At 45.6% G+C, this 26,329-nt stretch overlaps 7 protein-coding genes and 1 long non-coding RNA gene across 12 annotated transcripts; 5 read left to right on the plus strand and 3 right to left on the minus strand.

Annotated features, from left to right (window-relative positions):
• The first annotated feature begins 79 nt into the window (after positions 1-79).
• Positions 80-6,029, plus strand: LOC100839664 (double-strand break repair protein MRE11). Of its 3 annotated transcripts, XM_014895735.2 has the most exons (24): positions 80-217; positions 303-351; positions 569-624; positions 853-988; positions 1,090-1,247; positions 1,505-1,595; positions 1,709-1,828; positions 1,900-1,968; positions 2,114-2,205; positions 2,310-2,412; positions 2,499-2,606; positions 2,696-2,758; positions 2,821-2,892; positions 3,078-3,155; positions 3,235-3,297; positions 3,384-3,450; positions 3,573-3,655; positions 4,145-4,258; positions 4,366-4,443; positions 4,515-4,583; positions 4,686-4,921; positions 5,160-5,244; positions 5,382-5,567; positions 5,700-6,025. In XM_014895735.2, coding segments are annotated over exons 3-24 (2,109 nt in total). In that variant the 5' UTR covers positions 80-217; positions 303-351; positions 569-622; the 3' UTR covers positions 5,736-6,025. The 3 variants fall into 3 exon arrangements, with proteins under 3 accessions (XP_014751221.1, XP_024311528.1, XP_010240488.1); XM_024455760.1 differs by having other exon boundaries at positions 108-351; XM_010242186.3 differs by lacking the exons at positions 80-217; positions 303-351 and adding an exon at positions 415-438 and having other exon boundaries at positions 5,700-6,029.
• A 99-nt stretch (positions 6,030-6,128) lies between these two features.
• Positions 6,129-8,570, minus strand: LOC100821061 (heterogeneous nuclear ribonucleoprotein U-like protein 1). The gene is given in 9 exon segments (XM_024456086.1): positions 6,129-6,447; positions 6,535-6,987; positions 6,990-7,107; positions 7,203-7,313; positions 7,408-7,466; positions 7,591-7,699; positions 7,794-7,982; positions 8,065-8,436; positions 8,565-8,570. Coding segments are annotated over 9 exon segments (1,554 nt in total). The 3' UTR covers positions 6,129-6,310.
• Positions 8,571-9,237: 667 nt separating this feature from the next.
• On the plus strand, positions 9,238-11,842 carry LOC100821359 (probable galacturonosyltransferase 10). The gene is made up of 2 exons (XM_003579308.4): positions 9,238-9,731; positions 9,936-11,842. The coding sequence occupies exons 1-2, from the start codon at positions 9,483-9,485 to the stop codon at positions 11,382-11,384; spliced, it is 1,698 nt and encodes a 565-aa protein (XP_003579356.1). The 5' UTR covers positions 9,238-9,482; the 3' UTR covers positions 11,385-11,842.
• A 205-nt stretch (positions 11,843-12,047) lies between these two features.
• Positions 12,048-15,416, minus strand: LOC100841495 (nucleolar and coiled-body phosphoprotein 1). Its single transcript, XM_010228998.3, has 2 exons — positions 14,831-15,416; positions 12,048-13,723 (listed from the first exon to the last, which is right to left on the minus strand). The coding sequence occupies exons 1-2, from the start codon at positions 15,029-15,031 to the stop codon at positions 12,410-12,412; spliced, it is 1,515 nt and encodes a 504-aa protein (XP_010227300.2). The 5' UTR covers positions 15,032-15,416; the 3' UTR covers positions 12,048-12,409.
• Positions 13,460-14,952, plus strand: LOC112269298. Its single transcript, XR_002960960.1, has 3 exons — positions 13,460-13,589; positions 14,455-14,694; positions 14,816-14,952. It is a non-coding gene; the product is annotated as an uncharacterized LOC112269298 (long non-coding RNA).
• Positions 15,417-15,625: 209 nt separating the features above from the next.
• On the minus strand, positions 15,626-18,834 carry LOC100840279 (uncharacterized protein YnbB). The gene is made up of 12 exons (XM_024455761.1): positions 18,540-18,834; positions 18,314-18,424; positions 18,181-18,243; positions 17,983-18,096; positions 17,735-17,884; positions 17,566-17,643; positions 17,278-17,499; positions 17,112-17,198; positions 16,629-16,748; positions 16,377-16,469; positions 16,147-16,268; positions 15,626-16,043 (listed from the first exon to the last, which is right to left on the minus strand). The coding sequence occupies exons 1-11, from the start codon at positions 18,759-18,761 to the stop codon at positions 16,209-16,211; spliced, it is 1,320 nt and encodes a 439-aa protein (XP_024311529.1). The 5' UTR covers positions 18,762-18,834; the 3' UTR covers positions 15,626-16,043; positions 16,147-16,208.
• A 145-nt stretch (positions 18,835-18,979) lies between these two features.
• On the plus strand, positions 18,980-21,237 carry LOC100840586 (endonuclease 1). The gene is made up of 9 exons (XM_003580583.4): positions 18,980-19,437; positions 19,530-19,710; positions 19,818-19,925; positions 20,012-20,067; positions 20,153-20,236; positions 20,328-20,423; positions 20,513-20,577; positions 20,677-20,750; positions 20,910-21,237. The coding sequence occupies exons 1-9, from the start codon at positions 19,318-19,320 to the stop codon at positions 21,059-21,061; spliced, it is 936 nt and encodes a 311-aa protein (XP_003580631.1). The 5' UTR covers positions 18,980-19,317; the 3' UTR covers positions 21,062-21,237.
• An 893-nt stretch (positions 21,238-22,130) lies between these two features.
• On the plus strand, positions 22,131-24,041 carry LOC106865552. Of its 3 annotated transcripts, none has more exons than XM_014895737.2 (2): positions 22,131-22,337; positions 23,170-24,041. In XM_014895737.2, exon 2 carries the CDS (start codon positions 23,295-23,297, stop codon positions 23,880-23,882), a length of 588 nt encoding a protein of 195 aa, XP_014751223.1. In that variant the 5' UTR covers positions 22,131-22,337; positions 23,170-23,294; the 3' UTR covers positions 23,883-24,041. The 3 variants fall into 3 exon arrangements, with proteins under 3 accessions (XP_014751223.1, XP_014751222.1, XP_014751224.1); XM_014895736.2 differs by having other exon boundaries at positions 23,257-24,041; XM_014895738.2 differs by having other exon boundaries at positions 23,260-24,041.
• Positions 24,042-26,329: the final 2,288 nt, after the last annotated feature.

The following is a 26,329-nucleotide window of genomic DNA, read 5'->3' on the forward strand; positions in this document are numbered from 1 at the left end:
GACATGGGCCAGGTTGCGACCTACTGGTTTGTGGGTTCCACATTTCACCGGTCCCCTAAGGCCCATGGTGCCACCAGCGAGTCAGCAACTCTCTTCTACCCCCTCAAAAAAAAAAAGCAACTCTCTTCTTCCTCCGGTCGCTCGGTCTCCGCTGCTGCGCCCTCCGCCCGCCGCCGCGTACCGGTGCAGCAATCCCCAATTCCGCCGCCGTTGAAGGGTGAGTCTGCGGGGGTCCGTCGTCCGACTGTTCTTGGAACCGCGACTAACACGAACGGTGGTTCTGCCCCTGAACTTCCCGCCAGGTCTCCACGGCTTCTTCCAGGCGGGTGGAGGTGGCTGTAGGAGGTGAAGGTGATTACCGTACTTATCGTCGTAGAATCCGGTGTCTCTGCGCTTGGCGTAGCATTTCCTGTTTTGGGGTGGCTTGCTGCGTGCAAGGTTTGGTATATTTGCTTTCATATAGGCGAGTGGGGCAGCTGTTCTGGCGCTTGGCACGTGTTCGACGAAACGCCTCGACAACTCCTTCATGCTTCTGCTAATCATGGTTCCATGTTTGTTATCATGGCAGTGAGATATTGATTGGACAAAGTACTCGGGCTCTAGTTGGAACCAGCACAGGGCAATGTGAGTCCTCCTGATCAGTGATAATGTCATAGTGCCGCTTCAAAAAAAAAGAAGATAATGTCATAGTGCCTTAGTGGGACACTGGAACTGGATAAATACGTCTTTCTGTACTGGTTGTTCCTAGTTCTTCTACTCGTTGCACGGCATGACAGCAAGAACTATCCTGGTACCTAAGCTGACAGCTGCTGATGCTGTCCACCTAACCTGTTCGTTGTTATGGCACTGCAGGGAACACGATCTCGACATGCTCCGAATACTTGTGGCCACCGATTGCCATCTAGGCTACATGGAGAAGGACGAGATACGAAGGTTTGATTCGTTTGAGGCTTTTGAGGAGATATGCTCATTAGCGGAGCAGAATAAGGTTGGTAAGAGCAGTACGTTATCTTTATGTTGATCCACCTGATCATTTTGTCATGGACAGCCTATTGTCGTGCGTCATAACTGGATGAGACTGATTCGCAGGTAGACTTTGTGCTTCTTGGCGGTGACCTATTCCATGAGAACAAGCCTTCGCGATCAACCTTGGTGAAGACTATTGAGATTCTACGCCGCTTCTGCTTAAATGACCAGCCAGTGAAGTTCCAGGTTGTCAGTGATCAGACAATCAACTTCCCAAACAGGTTTAACAATAAATCTCATAGTTCAACGTTTCATTCCATAAGTGTGCTCATATTTTGAGATCACTAAAATATTCCATGTAAACTCAAGGCAATCGCAAGAGTTTCCATGGGAAAGTCCTTACTTATGCTTCCTTTTTTATGCAACTTTTACTAATTTCATTTGTCTCTGTATCATGCATGAAAACCTTAGGGAAGATGTCTGCCAAAAACAAATTAACTTCATTTTCTGAGACGAATTTTTCCTATTGCATTAACAGATTTGGCCAAGTAAACTATGAAGACCCCAATTTTAATGTTGGCTTGCCTGTGTTCACTATCCATGGAAATCATGATGATCCTGCTGGGGTGGTATGAGCTTCTTTTTCTCTTCTTCTGAAATTTTTGGGTTTCTACTGGAACTATGTTTACCATGCTCATTCTCTGCTTTCTTCTATGCGTTCATTCATTTTCCCTTGTTGTAGGATAACCTCTCTGCTATTGATATCCTTTCGGCCTGCAACCTTGTAAATTATTTCGGGAAGATGGACCTTGGTGGCTCTGGTGTTGGTCAAATAGCAGTTCATCCAGTACTCGTAAAAAAGGTGAACCACTTCCGTCCGAGGCAATATCATGAGCTCTCAAATATCAGTTCTGTAATTTCCTACTATTTCAGGGTACTACTACAGTTGCACTATATGGTCTTGGGAACATTAGAGATGAACGACTGAACAGAATGTTTCAGGTGCCTTTCCATTGAGTTGGTTTGGTTTGATGTTTTTTTATAATAACTTGCCACTGGAGCAAGATTTTGTTTTATTTTTTGCATCTTTATACCTGCAATGCAATCAGCCCTTAATGATATCATATTCTGTATCTCAATACTTCAGACACCTCATTCAGTACAGTGGATGCGACCTGAAACTCAAGATGGTATGTCAGTATCCGACTGGTTCAATATCCTGGTTCTTCATCAGAACAGGTATGCAAAGCAAGTTAACAGCCACAAAGTACATTATTATGTTCATTTATTTCCATCCTTAATCCTGCTGGCTGGAAAGCAATTTTACACTGGAACTCATACAGGATAAAGACAAACCCAAAAAGTGCTATCAATGAGCATTTCTTACCACGGTTTCTGGATTTCGTGGTATGGGGCCATGAGCATGAATGTCTTATTGACCCTCAGGTAGTAACTTGGGATTTGCTTTTGAAATTCATGTTTTTCATGGCAAAAGTGTACTGAGCACCTGCCTTCTGATCAATTGTTCATAGGAGGTCCCTGGGATGGGTTTTCACATCACTCAGCCAGGCTCATCAGTTGCCACCTCCCTGATTGATGGTGAAGCAAAACCAAAGCATGTTCTTTTGTTAGAAATCAAGGTCAGTTTAGTAATCCTCTTCTTTCATGTTAAAAATTACATCATTGTGATCTTCAGTGTTTTCTCATTCCTTATATATTCATTAAATAGGGAAACCAGTATAGGCCAAACAAAATACCTTTGAGGTCTGTTAGACCTTTTGAGTATGCTGAGGTATGCCACTCCTTGCTTAATACCTTTTTCGGTTAGTAAATCTCACAGGCTGAAATGTGTAGGTTGTGTTGAAAGATGAAGCAGATGTTGACCCTAACGACCAGGACTCTGTTCTTGAACATTTGGATAAAATTGTGAGTTTTCAGTTTCCATTGCTGCATTTACAACTTCAGATGTGGTCCATTTTCTTGAAAGCATGTCGGTGTGCTAGTTTGGATGGTCCAAAAATGTCTTCTTTGCCAGTTTGTTTAGTCCGGTGTAATTCCTTGTTAAATGGAAGTGGCTTATGCTCAGTTTCATATTACTTCCTCAACTTCAGGTAAGAAATCTGATTGAGAAGAGTAGTCAACCAACAGCCAGTAGACCAGTGCCCAAACTTCCATTAATTCGAATCAAGGTAAAAGTATCAGAACTGAAGTGCTCTCCACGAAGTGATGAAGATACAAGCAATTGTAAGTTCTCATACTATTCTGCAGGTAGATTACTCTGGGTTTTCAACAATAAACCCGCAACGATTTGGCCAGAAGTATGTTGGCAAGGTACCTTGGACACTAATCTATTAATTACTGAAGTGGCCTTCTCAAGCTTACCTGAATGGACTAATTTGATGGCTTCCTGTTGTAAGGTTGCAAACCCCCAAGATATTCTCATTTTCTCAAAAGCAGCAAAGAAGCGCCAGACTACAGGAGGAGGTATTTTTTATATTTTTTAGAAACAGTGCATTGAACGAATATCTGATTAGTGAGAGAAAATACACTGAGCTACGATTTTTTCTAACTAATTGTTTCCTTGACAATTTATTTATATATTGAAGAAAATGTTGATGACTCTGAGAAACTGCGCCCTGAGGAACTAAACCAACAAACTATTGAAGCATTGGTTGCCGAAAATAACTTGGTACTCCTTAAAACTTCATGTACTATGTTCTATTAAGTTTTCAGGAGGGGATACATATTGGTATCCATTTTATTCTTAGTGACATGTCCTCTAGTTGTATATATGATGATCATATCATGAAACAAAGAATGGATACTTTCTATATATATTAAACCTTATGCATCAATCGAGTGTTCAAATGTTCATTATTTGTTTAGTATTGGAGATAAATTTTTTTTCAGAAATATAATGCACAGAAGTATACTTCGGGCTAGAAACTGCATCGTGTTAGGCATTGAATAACTAAAAGTTAATATGACACACAAGGCCATTTGGGTCTCATTAAACTTTACATGAGTTTGTACAGCCATGAGCTGAAAATTAGTTACAGTACTGTGAGACAATAGACTATTTTGTTGTCTAAGGGGCTTCCTAATTTTTTTTCTCTCTATCCATTGAATACAATCCAACTTCTTTCTTTTTACGATGGTGCATCTTTTTTGTTCTCAGAAAATGGAGATTCTTCCAGTTGATGACTTGGATATTGCATTGCATGACTTTGTCAGCAAGGATGACAAGACGGCATTCTATGCCTGTTTGCAGAGAAATCTTGACGAAACCAGAGTATGATTCACTACCATTTTGTATTACAGTCAGTCCTGAACTTGACTGCATGATGCCTGAGAAGATATCATATGTCTAACTCCAAAATGCTTGGTTCAAAATTGCAGAAGAAACTGAATTCTGAAGCAGAGAAATTTAAAATCGAGGAAGAAGATATAATAGTCAAAGTTGGCGAGTGCATGCAGGTACAAACCTTATACTATAGTTTCAAATCAAGGTTCCAACAAGGTTACTGATTGACCATTTTACTCTGTAGGAACGCGTAAAGGAAATATCCCTCCGCTCCAAGGGTGACACGCGGTTCACATCAGGCTCTCAAAATTTGGTGGTTACAAATATTTAAGCCCTTACCCTCTCCCTCTCCTTATAGTGTATGCCATTTTTAAAATGACTAACCTGTTTATTGTTCCAATGGTACTTAAATCAGGATACTGGAGGCAAATCTGTAACAGCTCAAAGTAGCCTCAACACTTTTAGTGATGACGAGGACACCAGGGAGATGCTTCTTGGTACCAGATCAACTAACGTTGGAAGGAAAACATCTGGATTTACTAGACCATCTAAAGATGCTACTGGTGATGCTAAAGCTGGAGGGTCCAGAAGAGGCAGGGGAAGAGGCACCAGCTCTTTGAAGCAGACCACTCTTAGTTTCAGCCAATCAAGGTTATTGAAAGTCCTTGGTTTCTAGTCTTTTCAGCATTGAACTTTTCGAGTCCGGTGTGAAGTATATGAGAAATTTATGGATTCATACTATGGGTTGTGCTGCTCATGGGCAAATGGAACTCTAATCAGTTGTCTGTAACATTTACGTATGTTCAAATGTTTAAATTATTCATCGCCCTTCTAGCCATTCATTCTGCAGTAAATCTTCAGCATTGACCTGACCGCCCAACATTTGCAGGGCATCTGCTGCTATCCGCAGTGAGGATGTGGACTCATCCTCAAACGAGGAAGCGGAGATTGAAGCAAACGAAGTTGCTGATTCAGTATGTCCATTTTCTCTATTTGGTACTTATGTAGTAGTATTTAACTATTTATACATCCATGAAAACTTGGCAACAATAATCTGGACTCCCTTTCCAAAGGACTTCATAAACTTTTTTTGTTCTTTGAATTCTCAAAGGAACCGGAGGATAGTTTCCAACAAAGTGGACGGAAAAGACCAGCTCCTAGAGGTAGAGGTAGGGCTCGAGGCACTACAACAGCAAAAAGGGGGAGAAAAACAGATATTGCTTCCATCCAAAGCATGGTGATGAGCAAAGATGATGAAAGTGATGAAGATGACACGCCTAAGAAACCTCCTCCTCGGGTATGTGTAGCACCTCTGTATTCTCATGGACAATTATAACCGTTGCAGTTATCTCATGAAATTGTTGCATATAGATGTAATACATATATATTGAGCAAAACTCGTTTTTTAAGATTTTGTGTTGTTTCACAGGTCACCAGGAACTATGGAGCCATCAGGAGGAGATAATTTTCAGGAAGCACTTGCTTTGGAGAATTTAGACCTTGGTCTCAGAATACTGAACTGTTAACCTGGCAGGTGGTCTGTTTCCAGCGAACAACTAGAACGTGATTACATAATCTCGTGTATACATGCCCAGGTGTAGTAGTTAGTTTGTACATGGCATGCATATCAGTCAGTGTGTTACTAACAATAATTTTAAGCCGACAGCATGTACGTGCACTGTGTTTCCAGGTCAAGTCTTGTCACTTACGTTCATGGCATCCTACGACCTACGTTATACAAATCATTGAAGTGAACTAACCAGAAGATCATTTTTGCGAGTAATCCTGAAAATACTGCTATTACCCCTTGTGGGCTTGTAAGCTCAAATGTGTCAACTTTGTTGCATAAGATAATCCAGGAAAAAGTCAAAACTGTCAGCTTTTTTGCACAAGATAATCCAGGAAACAGTATATCACAGTGTAAACTTATACACGGCATCATAGTCTCAAAAACGGATAACAAGCACGTAGGTCACGTTTATCTAATCTTCTGCCGTATCCTCTGTCATATGTTCGTTGATCCAGCTCTCCCAGTCCCTACTAAGTGCTTGGCGGTGGATTAATGTTGTATGGAGGAAGAGGTGCGCAAGGAGGCCGCCCAGGAACTGGAGGGGGAGGAGTTCCGTAAGGACACGGCATGAAAACTTGACCATACTGCAAGCTTGTGTTGTGCCCATCTGCGATAGTTAAAAGAGAAACAAAACACGTCAGTCTTCCAAATCAACCTGGATGTATTGCACAATGAACAAGAGCTAAACACTTACCAATTGACTGTTGTTCATAGGGTCCGTAATTGCCAGAAGAACCGTACATTGCTTGAGGTAATGGTTGGGCATGGATTGGCCTTTCAGTCGAAGCTGCAGGTCCATAGCCAGATGGTCCAAGAGTCTGGTAGAAGTTCGTGTAAGCCATGGGAGCTTCAACTCTTTGGTGCAAATTTGTATTGCTAGGATTAGGATTGTATGGGCTTTCATGGGGTACATATGTACTACCGTGCACATATCCAGGAAACAGGATAGCTGGGTAGCTTCCATAGATTTGATGTTGGTCTGTGGTACTTGGGTGGCTTGGGGGGATTTGATGTTGGTCTGTGCTATTTGTATAGCTAGGATTTGGGTAGATCGTATGGATTTGATTCTGATATGGGCCATTCAAGTAGTTTGGCTCGATTAAATGTTGTTTCTCTGCTGTACTCTGGAAACTTTGATTCCCGGTGATGCAGCCGGAGCTTGCACACCTGTTCCATATGGGTTATCCATTGGTGGTTGAAAGCCTGTCAGAGATGATCTTGCCGCAGGAATGCCCAGAGAAACAATCCCGGTATATGTCGAGCTAACCTATAAGTATTAAAAAAAGTCAGGACATTGCTATATTTCTTAGGATCATGATGGCCTGAAGAGACCAAACTTGAGAAAGAACAGTTGCACCATACCATTTGGTTATTAAAATTGTCATAACTGGGAGTCGAGACTCTTGGGAGCAAATGTTTCATCTCATCTAGGTTTCTCTGGGCATCATCCCTGGAAAGCTCCACAAAAATTACCTGCACACATGAAAAAAAGGACGAGCTGGGTAATAACGTGAAAGGTGGTGAAAAGACGCATAACATCAATACTCTTATTATAATTTGTAGTAACCTCATCGAAAGGCTCCTTCGTATCAGGCATGTGCTTTGACAGTGGCAAGACAAAATTGGCTGAAAAGAGGAAAACTTAGTAAATTAGTACAGATACAGAAAAGGAAACAAGATCAAAGGTTCGCCCACTTCTAAAATATATGTTGATTAAACTAAAAGGATATTAATGCATCTAGATGGATACCTGTCATCTGATCAACTGCTTCAGCTGGTACATCCTTGCCCATCTCCTTGAAACGTTTTGCTGCCCTGGAGTTGAGTTCACTTGGCAATGGGAACATGACCACAGCAATCTGTAGCATACAACATACAAGCAATCCAACATTACCATTTGTTAATTCAGTAGCAACTCGTACAAAATGGCACGCCTCTCTTTTGGCAGCTTACTTTGCGGTAGTTTGCAAATGGTCTCAACTTGCGAATACGAGCACTTCTGTACACGTTTGTTTGGTCAATGATGTAATTTCGAGGGACCTTTGCAGCTCTGTCCAGCAATTTGTTGAAAATCGCTGTAGCATGATCCCTCAAACGATCAAAACGCTCGCCATAATTGTGCTTACGCAGCAATCCTGGCACCTACAAAGAGTGTCATAAACTCAAAATCAATTCAAAGTGAAACAACATATTAGTTTGAAGGTGAGCAGGATCGTGGCAAAACCTTCATTTGGTCCAATGCAAGGTTGGTTCCAAGAAGGACGAAGCGCTTCTCCGGATGTTCCTTGACCCACTGCTCTGCCCAAGTAGACTTCCCTGACGCTGGGAGACCAACCATCATCCTAACCTCACATTCTCCCTGTTCTACAAACATGGGGCCAGACACCGCATTCCCATCTGCAAAAGCTGAGCTCCACGGCTCATAACCATCAACCGGTTCCAGCCCGTCCTCCTTGCTAAACTGCATCTCAACAATAACATTCTTCAGCAGAACATGTGGAAATATTGCCGATTCCCATTGCATTGGCCTCACAGGAGCATCAACCAAACCAAGACCCTTCTCACTTGAATCAAAATCACACCTATCAAAAAAAAACTAGCCCCTCCGTCTCATAATTCTTGTCTCAAATTTGCCTAAAAATGGATTATTTATTTATTTTAAACGTTTAGATACATGTAATATTTCAACAAGAATTATGAGACGGAGGGCGTACGATTGATCACCTGCATTTGCAAAGAGCTTTATGATCCTTTGGAGCATGTACATCTGAAGAGTGCAAACATGGCAATTTTATCAGGTGCCAAGGTTTCTTTTCATTGCGTGAATCTAAAAAAACATAGTAACAAGAAAAACGCAGAATACCGTAAATTCAAACGGGATTTTAACACTGAAACTTTTATAGTGGTAAGGTAGGAACAGGAATACTCTAACTGTTACAAAATACTACATCCATTTCAAGTTGACTGTTACACTTTATAAAGTTTGACCAATCTTATGGAAAATATATGGTACCAAATGAAAATCATTAGATACATCATAAAACACACGGAGTATTTCGTAATACTCCTTCCGTTCCGAAATAAGTGACATGCCGGGAAGGAGAGAGTATATCTAATGATTTGACATCTCGTTTGTTTTTCTAAAAAAAAGACATGGTATGTGTTAGATCCTAAATTATGTTGTGGTTTTAGTACAAATTTGAAAGCTAAAACCACGACAAAAATTTAGGATCGAAGGAAGTAATATATTTTGCTCTGATCTTAATTAAAATTAAAAATATTAAATACCAAGAAAAGTCATAGGGCTGATATAACATTTTTGTTATATATGGAAGTACTTACTGTCCGTTTTGACCATCTTATAAAATCTGTCGGAATCAAACCAGTCGTGGCGCAGTCAAGCCAAACAAAGCCAGGCACGGCAACGGAGCCAAGGAACACGAAGCTGCCTGCGTGCCGTGTGCCGTGCCGCGGCGTGCGAGATCTGAAAGGCGCGAGGGAGGGAGTCGGCAAGAAGAAATAAGTAATTTTTTCGCGAAAGCCAGCGGTTGCCGCGCGTCCAAGTCCAGATCTCGTCCCGGATCCCATGCCCGCCGGCGCCGCGCCGTTGTCCCACTCCCCCCCGCAGCCGGTGTGGTAATAATGGTGCGACCGGCGGGCCTCCTCGACCCGACGAGGCGGCGCCCGTTCCTCGACCAGCGGCGGCCGTCGTCCTTCAAGCGGCGGTGGCAGCAGCGGCCGCTGTGGGCCCGCCTCGCGCTGTCGCTCGTCCTGGCCCTCGCCTGCGTCCTCCTCCTCCTCGGCCTCGCCGGCTCCCCCGACCCGTCCTCCCCGCTCTCCACCGTGTCCTCCCGATCCGCCACCACAGTCTCCTCCCCTCTCCTCCGTCAGGTAACTCGTCCCATCTTACGCCATTTTGGCGAATCGTTTCCTCATCTGGCTTGGAAGGACCCAATATTGTAGCTTTTAGTTGTTTTTTTTGAGAGAGGTGTAGCTTTTAGTTATTACAACTGCTGCATTTGCTACTTACTAGTTGTGTACACTAGATTACTTGTGTAGGCTTAACTTAAATCTTATGAACTTTTTTATGTGCAGAGATCTTACCTCGAGGGCATCACGGATACACACAACATGACAGATGAAATGCTGAGTGCCCACTCGTTTTCCCGTCAGCTTATGGACCAGATTTCTCTTGCAAAGACTTACATTGTGGCCGCGAAAGAAGCCAGCAACCTGCAGTTTGTGGCTGAGCTTAGTGCGCTTGTACGGCGGGAGCAGAGCATCCTCGCGCAAGCTGCAGCTCATGGTAGCATGGTAGTGAAGGAGGACGCAGAGAAGGCAATTAGGGACATGTCTGTGTTGTTCTTCCAGGCTCAACAGTTCCGGTATGACAGTGCGGTCACCATCATGAAGTTGAAGGGTCAGATTCAGTCCCTAGAGGAGAAGTCAAAAGCTGAGGCGGACAAGAGCACAAAGTATGGGCAGATTGCTGCTGAGGAGCTCCCAAAGGGACTTTATTGCCTTGGTATCCGGTTAACCATGGAATGGTTCAAGAGTACTGAGCTTCAGAGGAAGTTCTCAGATAGGAGCCCAGCAGTGCAGAGTAATCTAAGGGACAACAGCCTATATCATTATTGTGTTTTCTCGGACAATATTATTGCTGTCTCTGTTGTCGTCAATTCTACAACTCTGAACTCAAAGCATCCTGAAAAGATTGTCTTCCATTTAGTGACAGATGAAGTGAACTATGCTCCAATGAACGCGTGGTTTGCCATGAATGATTACAGAGGGGCCATTGTGGAGATACAAAAGGTGGAGGATTTCACCTGGCTCAATGCCTCCTATGTTCCTGTTCTTAAACAGCTCCAGGATGCTGCTACACAGAATTTCTACTTCTCCGGCAGTGGTAATCGTGGAACACCAATCAAATTCAGGAATCCGAAGTACTTATCAATGCTCAACCACCTGAGGTTTTACATCCCAGAAATCTATCCTGAACTGCGTAAGGTGGTATTTCTAGATGATGACATTGTTGTTCAGAAGGACTTATCAGATTTGTTTACTATCAACCTCAACGGCAACGTTATGGGGGCAGTGGAGACTTGCATGGAAACATTCCACAGGTTCCACAAGTATCTTAATCATTCTCATCCCCTAATCCGTGCTCATTTTGATCCTGATGCTTGTGGCTGGGCATTTGGTATGAATGTGCTCGATCTTGTTGAATGGAGGAACAAGAATGTGACAGGTATATATCATTATTGGCAGGAGCGCAATGCTGATCATACCCTATGGAAGCTTGGGTCTTTACCACCTGGGCTTCTTGCCTTTTATGGCTTGGTTGAAGCATTGGACCCAAAATGGCATGTCTTGGGGCTGGGGTACACAACTGTGGATCCTGCTACCATTAAGGAAGGTGCTGTATTGCATTACAATGGAAATATGAAGCCATGGCTGAAAATTGGGATGGAGAAGTACAAGGGCTTCTGGGACAACTATGTGGACTATTCACGTCCGCTGCTTCAACAGTGCTTCATGCGCTGATTAATGTGTATCAATATTAGAATTTTTTGCGACCTTCCTGATGGAAATGATTCAAATCTGTAGCTTGAACAGTCCCACGTGAATGGAATTGATTGACTTCATTCACAAGTTACAACCTCGGATTAAACATGGACAGGTGTTTATGCTGGTATGTGTAGTTGATGAAGTACAGCGACCACAGATATGACTGGCCACAGGTAAACAGCAGAAGAGTTAAGATTGCCACTCAGTAGGCTGCTACAGCATCGGTTACTTACATTCATAACTTGCAACCACCAATGTAATTTTTCGATTTTGATTTTTCCGGTGAGACAGAAGGAAGGACATAATTGTAGAATTGATTTAAAATTCTTGGAATGTCACAAGAAGTTTTGAGATACATATTTATTGGATGTTCAGACAGATCAACCTTTGTGGTTATTTATACATTTTCAGAAAAAGAATGATGTTAATATCAATTCCAGCTTCATAATTTAAATTGCACTCATAGCTGCTCAATTTTGTTTTGCACTTTTTCTGCGTGAGTCCAATAAAGCTTATTTGCAGGTCACAGATCCATGCCTGCTGTGAAAATAGGTCTGTTAGTACTGTTGTTCATGTATTCTTTAAGTTGGCGCATCCATTGTACTTGTACGGGTGCGAACCTGGCTTGACTACATGTGGTTGCAGTAATCATACATGATATATTTATGTTAAACCTTTTACAGAGAAATTTAGTATTGAAAGGACTTTCTAGCCACAGCTACCATGCAGGTAAATATTAACAGGAGTAAAGTGTAACATGGTGTACTATTAGGATCACAGAAGGATCCACTTTCAATGTTCAGAAAAGAAATATTATTTATGCTTCCATCAGCTACAAACTGATAACTATAGCCGTATCGCTATTATTTTCCCATTTTTCTCTTCAGAGCTATTCAGCATATCATAATGATCTAGGTTCTGCCACTTATAAAATGCCTTTGCAATTTTTCCTTTCTGTTCCTTCCACAATTGTGTTGCAGTGATTTTTCCAAACAGTTCATTTATGGGTTTGCTGTGGCATCTCCATCAAGATTATTGGCAGCAACATCGGTCCTCTTCCTCCTTTTGGATCTGGACCTCCTCCTCCTATGCCTCTTAGTTGTTTCTTTTGTATCATCATTATTTGTGGACACACTGGGGTTTACATCTGCAGGACGTGCCACAGGTTCCACAGCTTGCACTATCTCTTGGTTGGCTTCACTCAAGCTATCTTTTGAGGTCTTCAACCCACTGTCAGGGTTGATTTCCTTTTCTGTCTCTCTAACATCTTCTTTGTCTTCTTCCTTCTCAAGCAGCTTACTCTCTCTGCTGCGGTAGGTGGCATCGCCTTGAGAGTCTTCTAATTGTCTCTTGCCATCTATTTCTTCTTTGCTGACTTCTTGACTGCCTGCCGATTGATGAAGTTCAGATGTCTCAGAGTGATTTCCCTCTGAAGTATCATCTGGATTTTGACTGCCACCACCTGTTTTCTGTTGTGCCCCATCATCTTCGAAATTAGTTGTGAACTTGATAAACTGTTCTTCTGAGGAACTATCTTCTTGGTGGTTGCTCGCGGATGTAATGGTGTTGTGGGACTGCAGTTCTTCTGCTGGAGCAGGTACGGAAACACCGGAGTTTTCTTTTTCCTTGAGCATCACGGTGTCAGGAGTTACATCTTCGTTATTTGTGCCCGCTACAATTTTCTCATCTTGGTGGTTGCTCTCCAATGCAGTGGTGCTGTAGGAATGCACTTCTTCTGCTGTAGCAGGTATGGAATCACTGGAGATGACTTTTTCCTCTTGTATCATAGTGTCAGGAGTTACCTCTTCCTTGTTTGTGCCCGTTAAAGTTCTATCATCTTGTTGGTTGCTCTTTGATGTAGTACTGGTGTTGTCAGAATGAAGTTCTTCTGTTGGAGCAGGTGTGGTAGTATCAGAGCTGGCAGAATCCTTAACTGCTACAGTATCAGAAATTGTATTTTCATTGCTTGGGCTTAACACAATGTTGTCCCTGACTTCTGTGTCTGGTTTCTTGTAGTCCTGGAACTTGGTCTTGATCTCTTCAAGCTCGGCCTCTTTTTGTTGCAGGAGTTCCTTTATAGCTGCCATCTGGTCAGGGCCTGAAGCAGCTGCAATCTCTTTCATTTGGTTGATATGACTCTCTTTCTCCACAAGTGCTGCCTCCAATTCTTTCTGGGTGTTGGTAAGATATGTGGTGGTGGTTTCTGAATTCATGACCTTGTTTTTCAGTTCTGTTCTCTCAATACTCAGGATAGACGTTTTAGCTTCCAGTTCATCCACTTTTCTCCTCATCTCTTTACTAATTTCCTTTTCTTTCTGGCCAAAATGAAATAGCAATGTCTGGTTAACGAGATATTGTTGAATTTGATAATGGTTTTGTGAACAGACCGATAAAATTATTTATAATGTGATCGGCAAATAGTTTAACCTTTGCATGTGCTACAACTATGGCAGTACTTACCATCCACAAGTGAATCATTCAACATCCAACCATATCCTTGTCATATCTAGTCTTCGCTTGAGCTTTTGCTAGCATGCTAGTACTAACTATATCAGTGTTTAGCTACCACCGGCGAATGAATTTTCATGTCATAGCTAGTTGTAGCCTTGTAGGTTGTAAATTAAGAGGATGTTCAATTGAATATTACAGTAATGTTCTAACTCTCCAGCTCGAGGTTTCTGTATAAAAGCTGTTAGCATGGGATGGAAATCTTCTTCCGAGATTTCTCGATATGAATGTACGATCTCCTTATTTACATTATGCTCTTTGTTGGATTATAGGTATCTTTTGTGAGTGCAATTCTGCAGTGGTGTTATCACCGTACTCCAGTTAATTAGCCTGTGATTATCTGTGCAAGCCACACGCCATATTTGTATTGCCTATGATCTAGGGAGCCTAAGTTAGTTTTAGTTCTTCGTAATAGTGTGACCATGATGTTGATGTAAACCCACTGTTAGAATCCTTTAGCTACAGCCTGCATGATTGTTAATGTAAGACTATTTCATCCACTTAAGATGATAACTATATTCAACTATTCATAAACCAGGAACATTAATTATTTGGAACTGCAAATCTTGGCGTGTAAAGTTTTTTTGGTTCGATGTCGCATTGGCATCTGTGTTCTGGGACCACATGGCAGTGTGACAATGGAATGACTGATCCTCAAGCACACCTCAAATTCTCAGTTTTTCATAAGCCCCGGTACTGAATAACAGGAGTAAAGTCAGTTAAGGTGGTTGGAGGTTTGGACTACTTCAGGTTTCAGTCAACGAATCATTAAAGTGGGGTAATTATAATCTAGTCACTGTGCAAACAAATGAGATATGGAGATGAAACACTGTTCTTAATTTCTTTAATCAAATAAGCACACAGAAATAGCAAAGTAATTCTGGTGCATGTCATGCCAGAAATCGCATCCATACCTCCAGGAGGACTTGGAGGGAAATGAGCTGCTGTTCACGTTCCTGGAGGAGGATGGAGAAGACGCGCCGCTCCTTCATCTTGTGCAGGATGCCAACGCTCAGCATGGCAGCGCCGATGGCCAACAGCAACAGCAGCAAGTAGGGGAGCCTCTTTTTGTTGCTCATTGTGTAGCTTCTTGATCTGTGCTTACCTGCATACATGTCCTACCTGTATCCACCCTCTTATTAACATCCTTTTTGGATCTCCAGTCCTGCTCTGTTTATTGCAGAATGGGACAACTGTTGTGGCACAAGTATGAAGAAACTGCACCTTCTTTTCAGTTGCTTGGATCCTGGAAAGAAAAAGTTCAATTGCTTAGGGATGAAGGAAGAAGACATTGGGATGCTTCACTTACTTCAAGGTGAGGCACATGCTCCTGATAGTTTGATTTATTTGGGCCTTAGAGAGGCAGGAGTGTAAAGTTTGTCTCTCTTTGACTTTTCTTAGTGCCTTGTCAGAGTAAGACATCGGCAATAACCATGTTACCTGCAGTTGCATGTTATCTCCCAGTAGAGATATCTTTGATCAGAAGTTTAATCGTAGAGCAGAGCCACAGTCCACAGTTGGCATACACATTACACACGGCAGCATGGCATTACCCATCAAATTCTGCATTCTATAAGCGCAAAATAGACACACTTCCATTTCTAAGCGAAAGCTGCAAAGCTGATCAGAATAATAATAAAAAAAGAATCGAAGGTACTGATCTTTTACCAGGCAAAACAAGTAATTCATGACCAAATTTACTCGTTACAAGACAACTGGCGTCATGTGTGTCAAATCAAGGAAATTTATGAGAGTATACTATACAATATGTTGTCTAACATTAAGCGACAATAATTGTAAAAAAAATACCCTAGCACTTGAGCAATATGAATTCATTGTATATGGAAGAATCCTCCAAGCTGAAGTGTTGTGACAGTCATCTCTTCTGGAATTTGCAAACTCATACAAAAGGCACATTAATCCCTAACATTTGCAACTAATCCCTACAGTTCAAAGTTCCTAATGAACTGGCAAGTCGATGGCAGAAGTTATCCAGTAGACATGATGCTTTCGTTGAAGTTCCTCCGATCAATGCAGCCAACTGAACTCTTCACAACCTTGAATATAGCTGCTGCTTTAAATCACTCGTTGATTTAACCAAAAGAATCATTTGCACATCATGTTTTCCTGGATTAAGTAAGGAATTCCATTTGTTAGTTGGCACGTCAGATGTAAAAACACCAACAGCAAGCAAATTTGTGAAGTTGATAAATATTAAGTACTCACTAACCAATTTGAGTTAAGGAAGGGCCTAACCATTCCGGCTATGGAAAGTCTTCTGGTAACAAGTTGCTATCTGACCTTCAGAACTTCTCCTAGGACAAGTGCCCACTGTGTCCAGTGTGTTCCTCCCTGCACCGATACATTTCAAGTGAGAAAGACCCAAATTGGGAGTCCCTTAGAGTCACACATTAATATTGTCTATTAACCAGGATTCAAGGATGTCAATTCTCAGCTGACCTGGCAGAAGACAGCGTATGGTTCTCTTAAGGGACCATCACATGATAGCTCACTTGTGCTTCCATCCATGAACGTCCCATCAGCAAAAATGACCTGATTCAAGTGGACTAATCAGATAACAAACATGTAGCATTTGGAATTGAAGCCATTTTAGTTAGAATTAAATACTTGAAATAAACTGCCCTAAAATTTTAATAGAAAGAATAATTAGAAGGATCTCACAGATCAGTGGTGGAAGGCATAAACACACACCTCTGAAGCATAGCCAGGAGTTTCCCCAGCAGTTGGTTTAACAAACGATCCTACTGGGCAAGTTTGTTGAACAATTTCACAGAATGTCATCAGTCTCTCCCTGTTTCCGAGCTCTACTGCCTGTCAGACAAACAAAAGATCTTGTTTCTTCCTCGGTCTTAAAATGCTGGTTGACCTTCTCTCAAGATTATCGAACTTTGAATTAGATGGTATATTCAGCCAGGTGTTTCTCCATGAAATTAAAACCTCAGAAGAGTACCATTAGTTTTCTTATTCTTCTCAATTAATGTTTATTTTTGCATTCTGTTTTACCTACATCAGCTTTCTGAATATGTAATACACTGTAACAGCTTTGCTGATATATCAAAAACTCATTTGTGGTGTATCATGCATTGGTAGTTTGATACAGTCATATCTTGCACGTGTGAACATTAATTTGCTAGTGAATTAATGTTGTTTTACTTAAAACTAACTTAAGGCAACCTGCACAATATCGTGGCGTGGAACCCTCGGAAGTGGTTGAACTCTATAGCCCTTGGCTGACATGACCTCTGCAATTAGCAAACCTCCCTGTGGGATAGTATAAGTCTGTCATTTGCAATTGCATCCATAATTTCCTAGTAGAGGTGAGAATTGAGAAGCAACCTACTTTTACTGCCTCACCAACCATCTGTGGTGCAAGAAACAAGCCCTGAAACAGTGCTCGCATAACATGGCCAGGTGCCGACCCAAACTCCACCCCAAGGCCAGGTGCAGATAGGCGAGCAGCAGCTGCCGCAACCAAATCTTTCTTCCCAGCAACATAACCTCCACAAGGCGCAATGGTTCCTCCGGGGTTCTTTATCAAGCTACCAGCAATCAAATCTGCTCCCTGCCATGCAAATGCAAAATTAGGTAAAAATCTTTGTCATCTATATGATGTTCATCATGAACATACCACCATTGGAGGCTCTGATGTCTCAACAAATTCCCCATAGCAGTTGTCCACCATGACCTTGCAGTTTGGATTTTGCATCTGCAGTGAGATCCAAACCATGAACAATGCCAGCACATTAGTTAACTAGGTCTGCAATATGCTGGCCCCTAAATTCAGAGCATAATCTTACCTTGATCAAATCGATAGCTCTGCCAATATCAGCTACACCGAGGCTCTTGCGCCACAAATAACCGCAAGACCTCTGTATGAGCGCGCATCCAGTCTCCGGTCTGACGGCACGTGCAAGAGCATCCCAGTCAAGGCCACCATCTGCCGCGAGCTACAACTGAATCCCCATTAGCAACACCCATACAAACCACAATGCAAGTTTGCAACACTCCGTAGCAGGTGTCAGAGAGGGGAGGAGAATCGGCTCACAGGAACTTCTCGGTAGGTCACTCCAAAGTCCTTGAGTGATCCCACGTTGGCCGAACCCCTGATCCCAATGACCTCCTCCAATGTGTCGTACGGAGGCCCGGCCACTGCCAAGAGCTGCAGAATTGAGGTTCTCATCGATCAGCTCTCCCTCGATCCCCAGCAGAATTTTTTTTTGTTTCGGTTCATCGTGTTTTTCACCTCATGTCCAGGCCGAAGGAGCGCGAACAGAGCGCAGGCGATGGCGTGCGTGCCGGAGAAGAACTGGTAACGAGACAAGGCGTAAGAACTAAGAAGAGCTTGTCATCACTGGGAGCTCAGCCATGGAAATTACCTGGGGGCGCACGATGGCGGCCTCGGCGCCGACGACTTCGGCGAAGACGGAGTCGAGCACCTCCCGGCCGCCGCCGTCGTCGTGGCCGTACCCCGTCGACCCACCGAAATGCTGCAATTTACACGGACGCGCGCGGATGGTTATACGCGCTCGGTGGGTGGCATTGGCAGCGAGCCAACATCGGAGGCAGGGGGGGGGGGGGGGGGGGAGGAGATAGAAGGGTTACGTGCGGGGCGACGCGGGCGGCGCGGAAGGCGGCGGAGACGCGGGAGGAGTTGATGGCGAGCGCGCGGTCCACCTCCCGGAACTCCGCCTGCAGCGCCTCCACCGCGCGGGACACCTCCGGGTGGAACACTGCCGCGCACGCGCGCTGCCGCACCGCTCTCGTGGCGCGAGGCCGCCGCGCGAGGTGGGAGGAGGTCAAGGTGGTGGCTGTAGCCGTCGACATCTCGCCGCCGGCGACAGCAACCCACACACTGATTCCAACCGGCTTGGCTAGCTTCGGATGTCAAACTTGACTGTTATCCTCGCCGGTCGCTTCGGGCCTGAAATGCCTTACTACTTCCCACGGGCAGCAGGCCCGGCCCAATACAGTCCACGCACGACCGACCAGACGCAGTCCGTTCGGCCCGGCCCATTGTTTGCGTTTCCGCAGCTGATGCTTCAAGCATCAGAAATGCACACTGGCGCCTGCCTCCTTTCCTTTGCGTCCCTGTTGCTTACCTCCGGATGCAAAGAACAGCAACCTCAACAGCATGAGACGGTCAGATGGGAACGATTTTGAGGAGGAGAAGGTCGAGCAAACGGAGCTGTCATTCTCTGCCGAAAGACGAACCACAACCAACAACAACTGTGGGCAGGGGCACGGAACGAGGCTAAGCAAAGCATGCTCGTGAACAAGGAACACAATGCTTGCACTCAAAGAAGGCTCCTCGCCCACAGCCTTTCTATATCAGCATACCACACCTCGCTCCTGTGAATCTTTACACCAGGCGCCGTGAGCGATGAGATCGAGGTGGCCAATGGACTCCGCGGCGTTCCTGCTGGCAGTGGTGCTCGTTTCGGCGCCGGTGGCGCGGTCATGGAGCACAGAGGGCCACATGCTCACATGCCAGATCGCCCAGGTAAACCTTGCAAAGCCCGTCACCTATGTTTATTCATCCGATCAAACCAAATACATAGCAGCACTGAACTGTATGGGTTTCGTTAATTGCAGGATCTGCTGGAACCTGCTGCCGCGGACGCCGTGAAGAACCTTCTACCCGAGGAGGCAGGCGGCGACCTGTCGGCGCTCTGCGTCTGGCCTGACCAGGTCAGGCACTGGTACAAGTACAAGTGGAGCAGCCCGCTGCACTTCATCGACACCCCTGACCAGGCCTGCAGCTTCGTCTACTCGAGTACGTCGTTGGAAGAACTAGCAGTGTAAACTCTGTTCTGAATTTCTAAAATTGATGGACTAGATTGAGATGGTGCATAATCGATGATTGTGGTTTCCGATGGACAGGGGATTGCCATGACCCTAGCGGTGCCAAGGACATGTGCGTCGCCGGTGCCATCGCCAACTTCACGTCACAGCTTATGCACTACAAACACGGCAGTGCTGATCGCAAGTGTAAGTGGGGTGTTGATCTGAACCAATGTAATTTCTGTGTCCTACTCCTTAAGCACCTTTTTTTTTTGCATATGGTTGTAACACAGATAACTTGACTGAAGCCCTGTTATTCTTGTCACACTTCATGGGAGATGTTCATCAGGTAACTTTAATCTGGTATGCCTGGTCCTTGTATAGATCAGTCTCCATCGACTAACAGTCTAACATGATTTCTTATGTCCATGTAGCCCATGCATGTGGGGTTCACAAGTGACCAAGGGGGGAATTCAGTGAACCTACGCTGGTTTAAGCACAAATCCAACCTTCATCATGTAATCAACTCCCATGATCCTTATACAGAATTCCATGTAACAGCAACCTGCGACTGAGCTTAACTCTGGATTGCGTCTGGGATGCTTTCAGGTATGGGACAGGGAGATCATACTCACAGCTCTCGCTGAACACTATGGCAAGGACATGGATGCATTCCGAAAGGACCTTGAGCACAACATCTCCAAAGTAAGTGAAAATCCACATGCACAAACAGACTCTCCCAATCCAAGAAACATGGGATTTGCAGGCTAATATATTCCCAATGCTTCATCCAGGGCGCATGGTCCGACGACATATCTTCATGGGGAGACTGCCAGGACCTCTTGTCTTGCCCAACCAAGTCAGTATACATTTTCCAGAACTCCCAAATCAAGTTCTGATAAATAAATAATCCAAAGGAGAAATACCTTTTTTTTTATCATTTGGATTCGTGCGACAGGTACGCTACTGAAAGCATAAGCTTGGCATGCAAATGGGGGTACAGCAGCGTCCATGATGGGGACACACTCTCTGGTAAACCACTAACAACTCCTACTTCCGGCTCCATCTAACTCATGTTTCGGTGTAGTTTATGAAATTCGAATTCGAATGGTATCCTTGCCGTAAAAATCTCCGAATCTGAGTTTTGAAACAATGACTGACGAGACGGAGCCATTTTCTTGAAATTCGCAGACGATTACTTCGCTTCCAGGCTCCCGATCGTGGCGCGACGGATCGCGCAGGGGGGAGTGAGGCTGGCCATGATCCTGAACCGGGTCTTTGGGGAGAGCAACCGCGACGTCCTTGCGTGGCCGAACTTGGCTGCTGCTACCGATGAACTGTAGAGTAACACAAGCCGACGTCCATGCTGTATACTCTGATTTACTGATGTCTTGCCCTGTAATCCAAAAGGTTTCATTGCATCCATGTTACGTGTGACCTGACCGCTTGCACAATTTGGCTAGTGCTGACTTGTATCTAATCTAAGATTAATGGTGTTACGTGGGACCAGTTTAGTTGAGTTCCTGCGTGAGATTAACGATGTGTCTAATCTGCACGTAGCATGCGAGATCTGTCCCCGTGGGCTGGTACAAGTTACCGACTCATAATACTAGAGACCAGAGTCCTACCTGGACACGACAAGCACATCTCCGCTGCTCATGTCCTAATGAGGCTCATAGTACTCTGACCATTAACAACTCGTAAACTACCAAGTTTGGATTATTTCCAACAATCACTTCCTAATCCAAACTTGTCAACTCATGGACATGACTTAACGTATGATCCATTGAAGATCCCAGATCGGCGGCGTTACCCGCCGGCGTCACCGCCTACTGCCGCCGCCAGCGCCAGGTGAACTTGGAAGGCTTCACTGAGGATCACCTCAATCTCGCCGGCGCTCTGTAATCTTTTTTTACAGCTATTTCAGTTTGTTATGTCCGGTTCAGTAGTTATAAGTTTCAGTAGCTAATAAATCGTCCGAGTGTGGACTTTTTCGGCCGTGCAATGTAACGGCTTGGAACACCTTTACCTTCTTTCTATTATGTAGTTGGACCTCGCTGCGATCGGGACGTGGGATGGCACGTCATTAGTGGGTCAAAGTGGGCTAGTATGTCTGTTAGCGCATAGTTCGCATGTAATCCGGGAGAATAAAAAGAACTCTTGCGTCTCCTCGTGTGTGTGTGCCCAGTGTAGATGCGTTCGTGTGATGGTGTGCAAGGACCTGTTGTTCTACCCTGCCGTATGATGAGTACATTTGCAGAGAAGTTGTTAGTTATGTGCCTGGGCCGGGGACAGCCCAAACCTTCCTTCCTTTATTTTACCCTCGCCTGGGCCTTGGCCCAGCCTCCTTGATCGATCGATCGCTCGCGGCCGCAACACCCGCAGGCAGCAGGCTCCGGCGCCGCCGCGGCTTAATCAATTCTTCGGAGTTCCCTTCCAAGTTCCAAACATGCTCCGTTTCGCTTCATCGAAGAGCCCTAGCCATTTGTCTCCTCCATAAATACACCAAAAACCCCAAGCCCGAATCCTTCAGTCACACACACCACCGGCCGGCTCGGATTTCCGTCCCCGAAGGGCCGCTCCGCTTCCGATCTGCTTCGCCGACTCCGCGCGCGCTAGGTGAGCGATTTCGAGTCGATTCCTTCCACCCACAAGCTTCTCTAGCTACCTCCATGGCATGCCCGCCCTCGCGACTTCCTGAGGCCGCTGGGGGCTCGCAACCGTGAACACGCTGATTATTTGTGTTGTAGGCCAATCGTAGTATTATTCTAGATATGCATGTTTAGTTACCAGTTCAAAACATTACTCTTGTGTGCAAGCTTCTGTTTGGATATGTTATACTAGCTAGTGTGCAAATAATCAGCAGTAGATTTTATCATGTGGTTGATGAGGATCATTGTTTGTTATTTCCTGATGAGTTATTGGATAGTTAATACCTTGTACTAAGAGTAGCTTTCTGGTATCATTAGAAATTTAGAATCCATGCTTTAAGTAAAAAAAAAAGATGTGCTTCTTGTGTTGTTGCAGTTTAGTTTTTCTTAAGTAAATTATACTTCTGGTTTTAATTTACATTGCTTGTGTGTGTTTAACGAGCACGTTAGGACTTGCTTGTTTATGGGATGATTGTACTACCTTGTTTTAGCATTGCAAAGGTTTTAAGTTGTATATCTATGGCACCATCTTTGGCATTGTCCTTTAGTCAGAACGCTAGAACCCAGCTATCAATGGAAGCCTTCTTATACTAGCTACAGAATTAAGATATGTGGCACGAGTATATATATATGAGTTGTGGATATGATTGTACCTTCAAATTTGTCCATTTCTTCTTTCTAAATAACAAGCTTTGTGTATCTAGTGGCTATCTTTAGCATTTAACTGACTCAGCTATCAGTGGACGCCTTCTCTACGCTTTGACAGTTTGACTGACATCTACCTTCTCTGGTTCTCCAAGTAATGCATTGCATCTAGCCACAAAGGGACTGGTACGCCCGGTGGCACCACTGCTTGCTCACCCTCCTTTTCATCTATACTACCTCAGCAGAGCACACCAGCGAAGGCTAGTGCGTGTGCGTGGCCATGGAGGCTCTGCGGGCGACCACCGCACGTCTCTTCGAGCTCGCCAGGGCCGTCCACCCGCGACGCGCAGCTCTGAAGCTCCTCAGGCAGCGAGTGACGCTCGCCCTGGTGATCGCCAATCTGGACCGCGCGTTCTGCGCCGACCTGAACAAGGCGGTCACCGAGGTCTGCGACGCCTTCAGCCGCGACGCCGGCGAGGCGGCCGACCTCGCGGCTCGCCTTGACGCCATGCGCCGCGGCGGCAACGGCAACGGCAATGGCGGCGTCCCTGCCGTGGCCTCCTCTCCGCTCCTGGCTTCCATTGCCGGCCTCTCCGGAGACGGCCTCTACCGTGCTCTGATGGCCCTGCAGCTCCCCGCGGCCGCGCCGGCGGATGTCCACCTCGAGGCCGCTCTGGCCGCAAAGCGCTTAACCCTGCGCGACAGGCTGGACTCGTTCATCGACATCCTTGGAGCGAAGATCGGCGACGTGCCGGAGCCAGAGGCCTGCACCCGCTTCTTGGCCTTCCTGGACCGCCACATGAGCTTGGACAGCTACATTGAGGCGCACCTCAATCTCGCCGGCGCTCCACCACCTGCAGCTAGCTAAGTAATGATGGTCGTCCACAGGTGCAGCTCGCCGTCCACAAGTTAGCTGCACACCAGAAACAAGAGGAGGGCTTGATGCATGATCCTTCATGGTTGAGCCAGCCAACAATTGTTTACTTACGTCTCTATGTATGCTATGCTATTTCAGTATTTCTGATCAGTGCTGGATCGTGCAAGTCTATGTTAAGTACGTAGTACCAGTACTAGCTAGCCTGCGTGTCATGCTATAATTTCGTTTCAAGACATTTGTAATGTATGTTCGTCATTATATCTGTTCCCTAATTAATCTATGTTGCCTTACCACAGCACATGCTCCATGCACTATATGAATGTACTCTCCCCCATGAAACGTAAGATTAGCCCTTGGAGAATTTGTTTTAGTGCTATCCCCCATCGCAGTTAAATGGATCTATGCTTAACAAAAGCCCCCAAAAAAAAAACCGGCGTCGCGGTGAGAAAAGAAAAGGCCGTAAAATCTGCCAGCTGTGGTATCATTATAAGGACGGATGGGACGCATGGCAGCACAGTTGGCCCTTGCAGACAGCATTTGTAGCTCTCCGTGCTGACTTTCTCCAACTCTGTGGTCAAAGCAATGAAGAACTCTCTGCATGGCTACGCTTGCATAGAGCGTCAGAGCTCTCACCTAGCCAAGCAAGGTAGAGGCGTCTTCTGCTGCCCTCAAGCCTCTGACTGCAAGCAACATTTCTCTCACGCAAGCTCATTTATTTAGACTTGTCAATGCATCTACACAATGTAATGTATGTTTGGGATCATTATGTTCCCTGATTAATCTATGCTAATTTATATCTCCTTTAGTTTCACTCCATATTTGTTTCGTACGTATGACTTGGCCCAGGCCTAGCAGTGCGTCGCAGTTAACTGGATCTGTGGCTGTCCACTCCTGCAGATTTACGGACTGACGGGACGCTCGATCGGATGTCAGGTGCGGCCCAAGCTTTGACCTCGCACTCTGTGGCTGTCCACTCCTGCAGAGAGAGCATTCGTAGCTCTCCACTGTCCAGTTCTCCAACTCTATGGTCAAAGTGACAAGACCCCTGCCAGGCTAGTCTTCTCGTGCTGCCCAAGCATTGACTTTTCACACTGCAAGCTCTGACTAGTCCAAGACCGCACAGCTCACACTGCAACCAACATTATTTCCCTCACGCAAGCTCGCTCCTTAATTGGTATCCTCAGCGAAGAATCTACACGCGGGAGAAAAGGGTCGCTAGCTCGCCGCTTGTTTGTATGTTCGTTGCAGAGTGGAGTATACTCACTCAGAAATATTCACGCGTGCCTCTCTACAAAATGGAAAGCGCTAGCGACATAAATGTGTATCCTGGGTAGATCTGTTATCATAATAACATTCCTTTTTTATAGGCTTAAAAGACTGTTTAAAGGGACTGGCAGGCACCACGGCTCACCCAGCTCAGTCACCCTCATTTTAATCCACCTCATCAGTGCACACCACAACTCCACAAGTCAATCCGATCGGCGGCGAGCGAAAACCCAGTGCGTGCACGTACTGTTGGTGTTTGCGGCCATGGTCTTGGTCACGGGGCCCTTGTTCCTGTCTTCCTGACCACCATGCGTCTGCTGGTGCTCGCCAGGGACGCCCGCCCGCGGCGCGACGCTCTGGAGCGCCTCGCGGACCTGGTGATCCCCTCGCTCTCCTGCGTCGCCTTCCACCCCGCCGCCTCCGCCGACTTCAACAGGGCCGTCACGAGAGTTCTGCGACGCCTTCAACGCCGCCGACTGCCAACTGTACTTCACAAAAACACACAAAACCCCCGGCGTACTGCCAACTGTGGTGTCATTATGAACTGACGGGACTGCATTGGTAGCTCTCCGTTCGGACTTTCTCAGGAAGCGACGAAGAAGCCTGCAAGGCTAAGCTTGCATAGAGCATTGATAGCTCTCCGTTCCGACGTTCTCCAACTATGTGGCCAAAGCGATGTGACCCTTCAGAGCTGTAACACCCAGGCAAAGAGGGGTTCTCCCTGCTGCCCTGAAAGCCTCTGACTGCAAGCAACAATTTTCTCACGCAAACTCATTTTGGGCCCCCTGTTTAAAGCACCTGTCACCACGGCCCAGTAGCACACCCTGCATTTCGCGCGATCCGTTCGGCAGCGAGCAAATTAAGCCGACACCGAGAGAGACCAGTGCGTACGCGTTCGTGGCGGGCCAATGGAGGCTCTGCAGGCGACCATCGTCCGTCTCAGCGAGCTGGCCCGGTACGCCCGTCCGCGGCGCGAAGCCGTGCAGCGCCTCAGGGAGCGGCTGGCGCTCGCCATGGCGCGCGCAAGGACGGACGGCGCCTTCCGCGCGCGTCTCACCAAGGCGTTCGACGAGTTCTGCGACGCCCTCGGCGCCGGCGCCTGTAAGCTTGCCGACCTCGCGGCTCGCCTCCATGACGCCAGGCGCAGCCGCGGCGTTGGCGACCCTTCTCCC

This window comes from Brachypodium distachyon, chromosome 5 (assembly GCF_000005505.3).
Source record: "Brachypodium distachyon strain Bd21 chromosome 5, Brachypodium_distachyon_v3.0, whole genome shotgun sequence".
NCBI classification, from domain to species: domain Eukaryota; kingdom Viridiplantae; phylum Streptophyta; class Magnoliopsida; order Poales; family Poaceae; genus Brachypodium; species Brachypodium distachyon.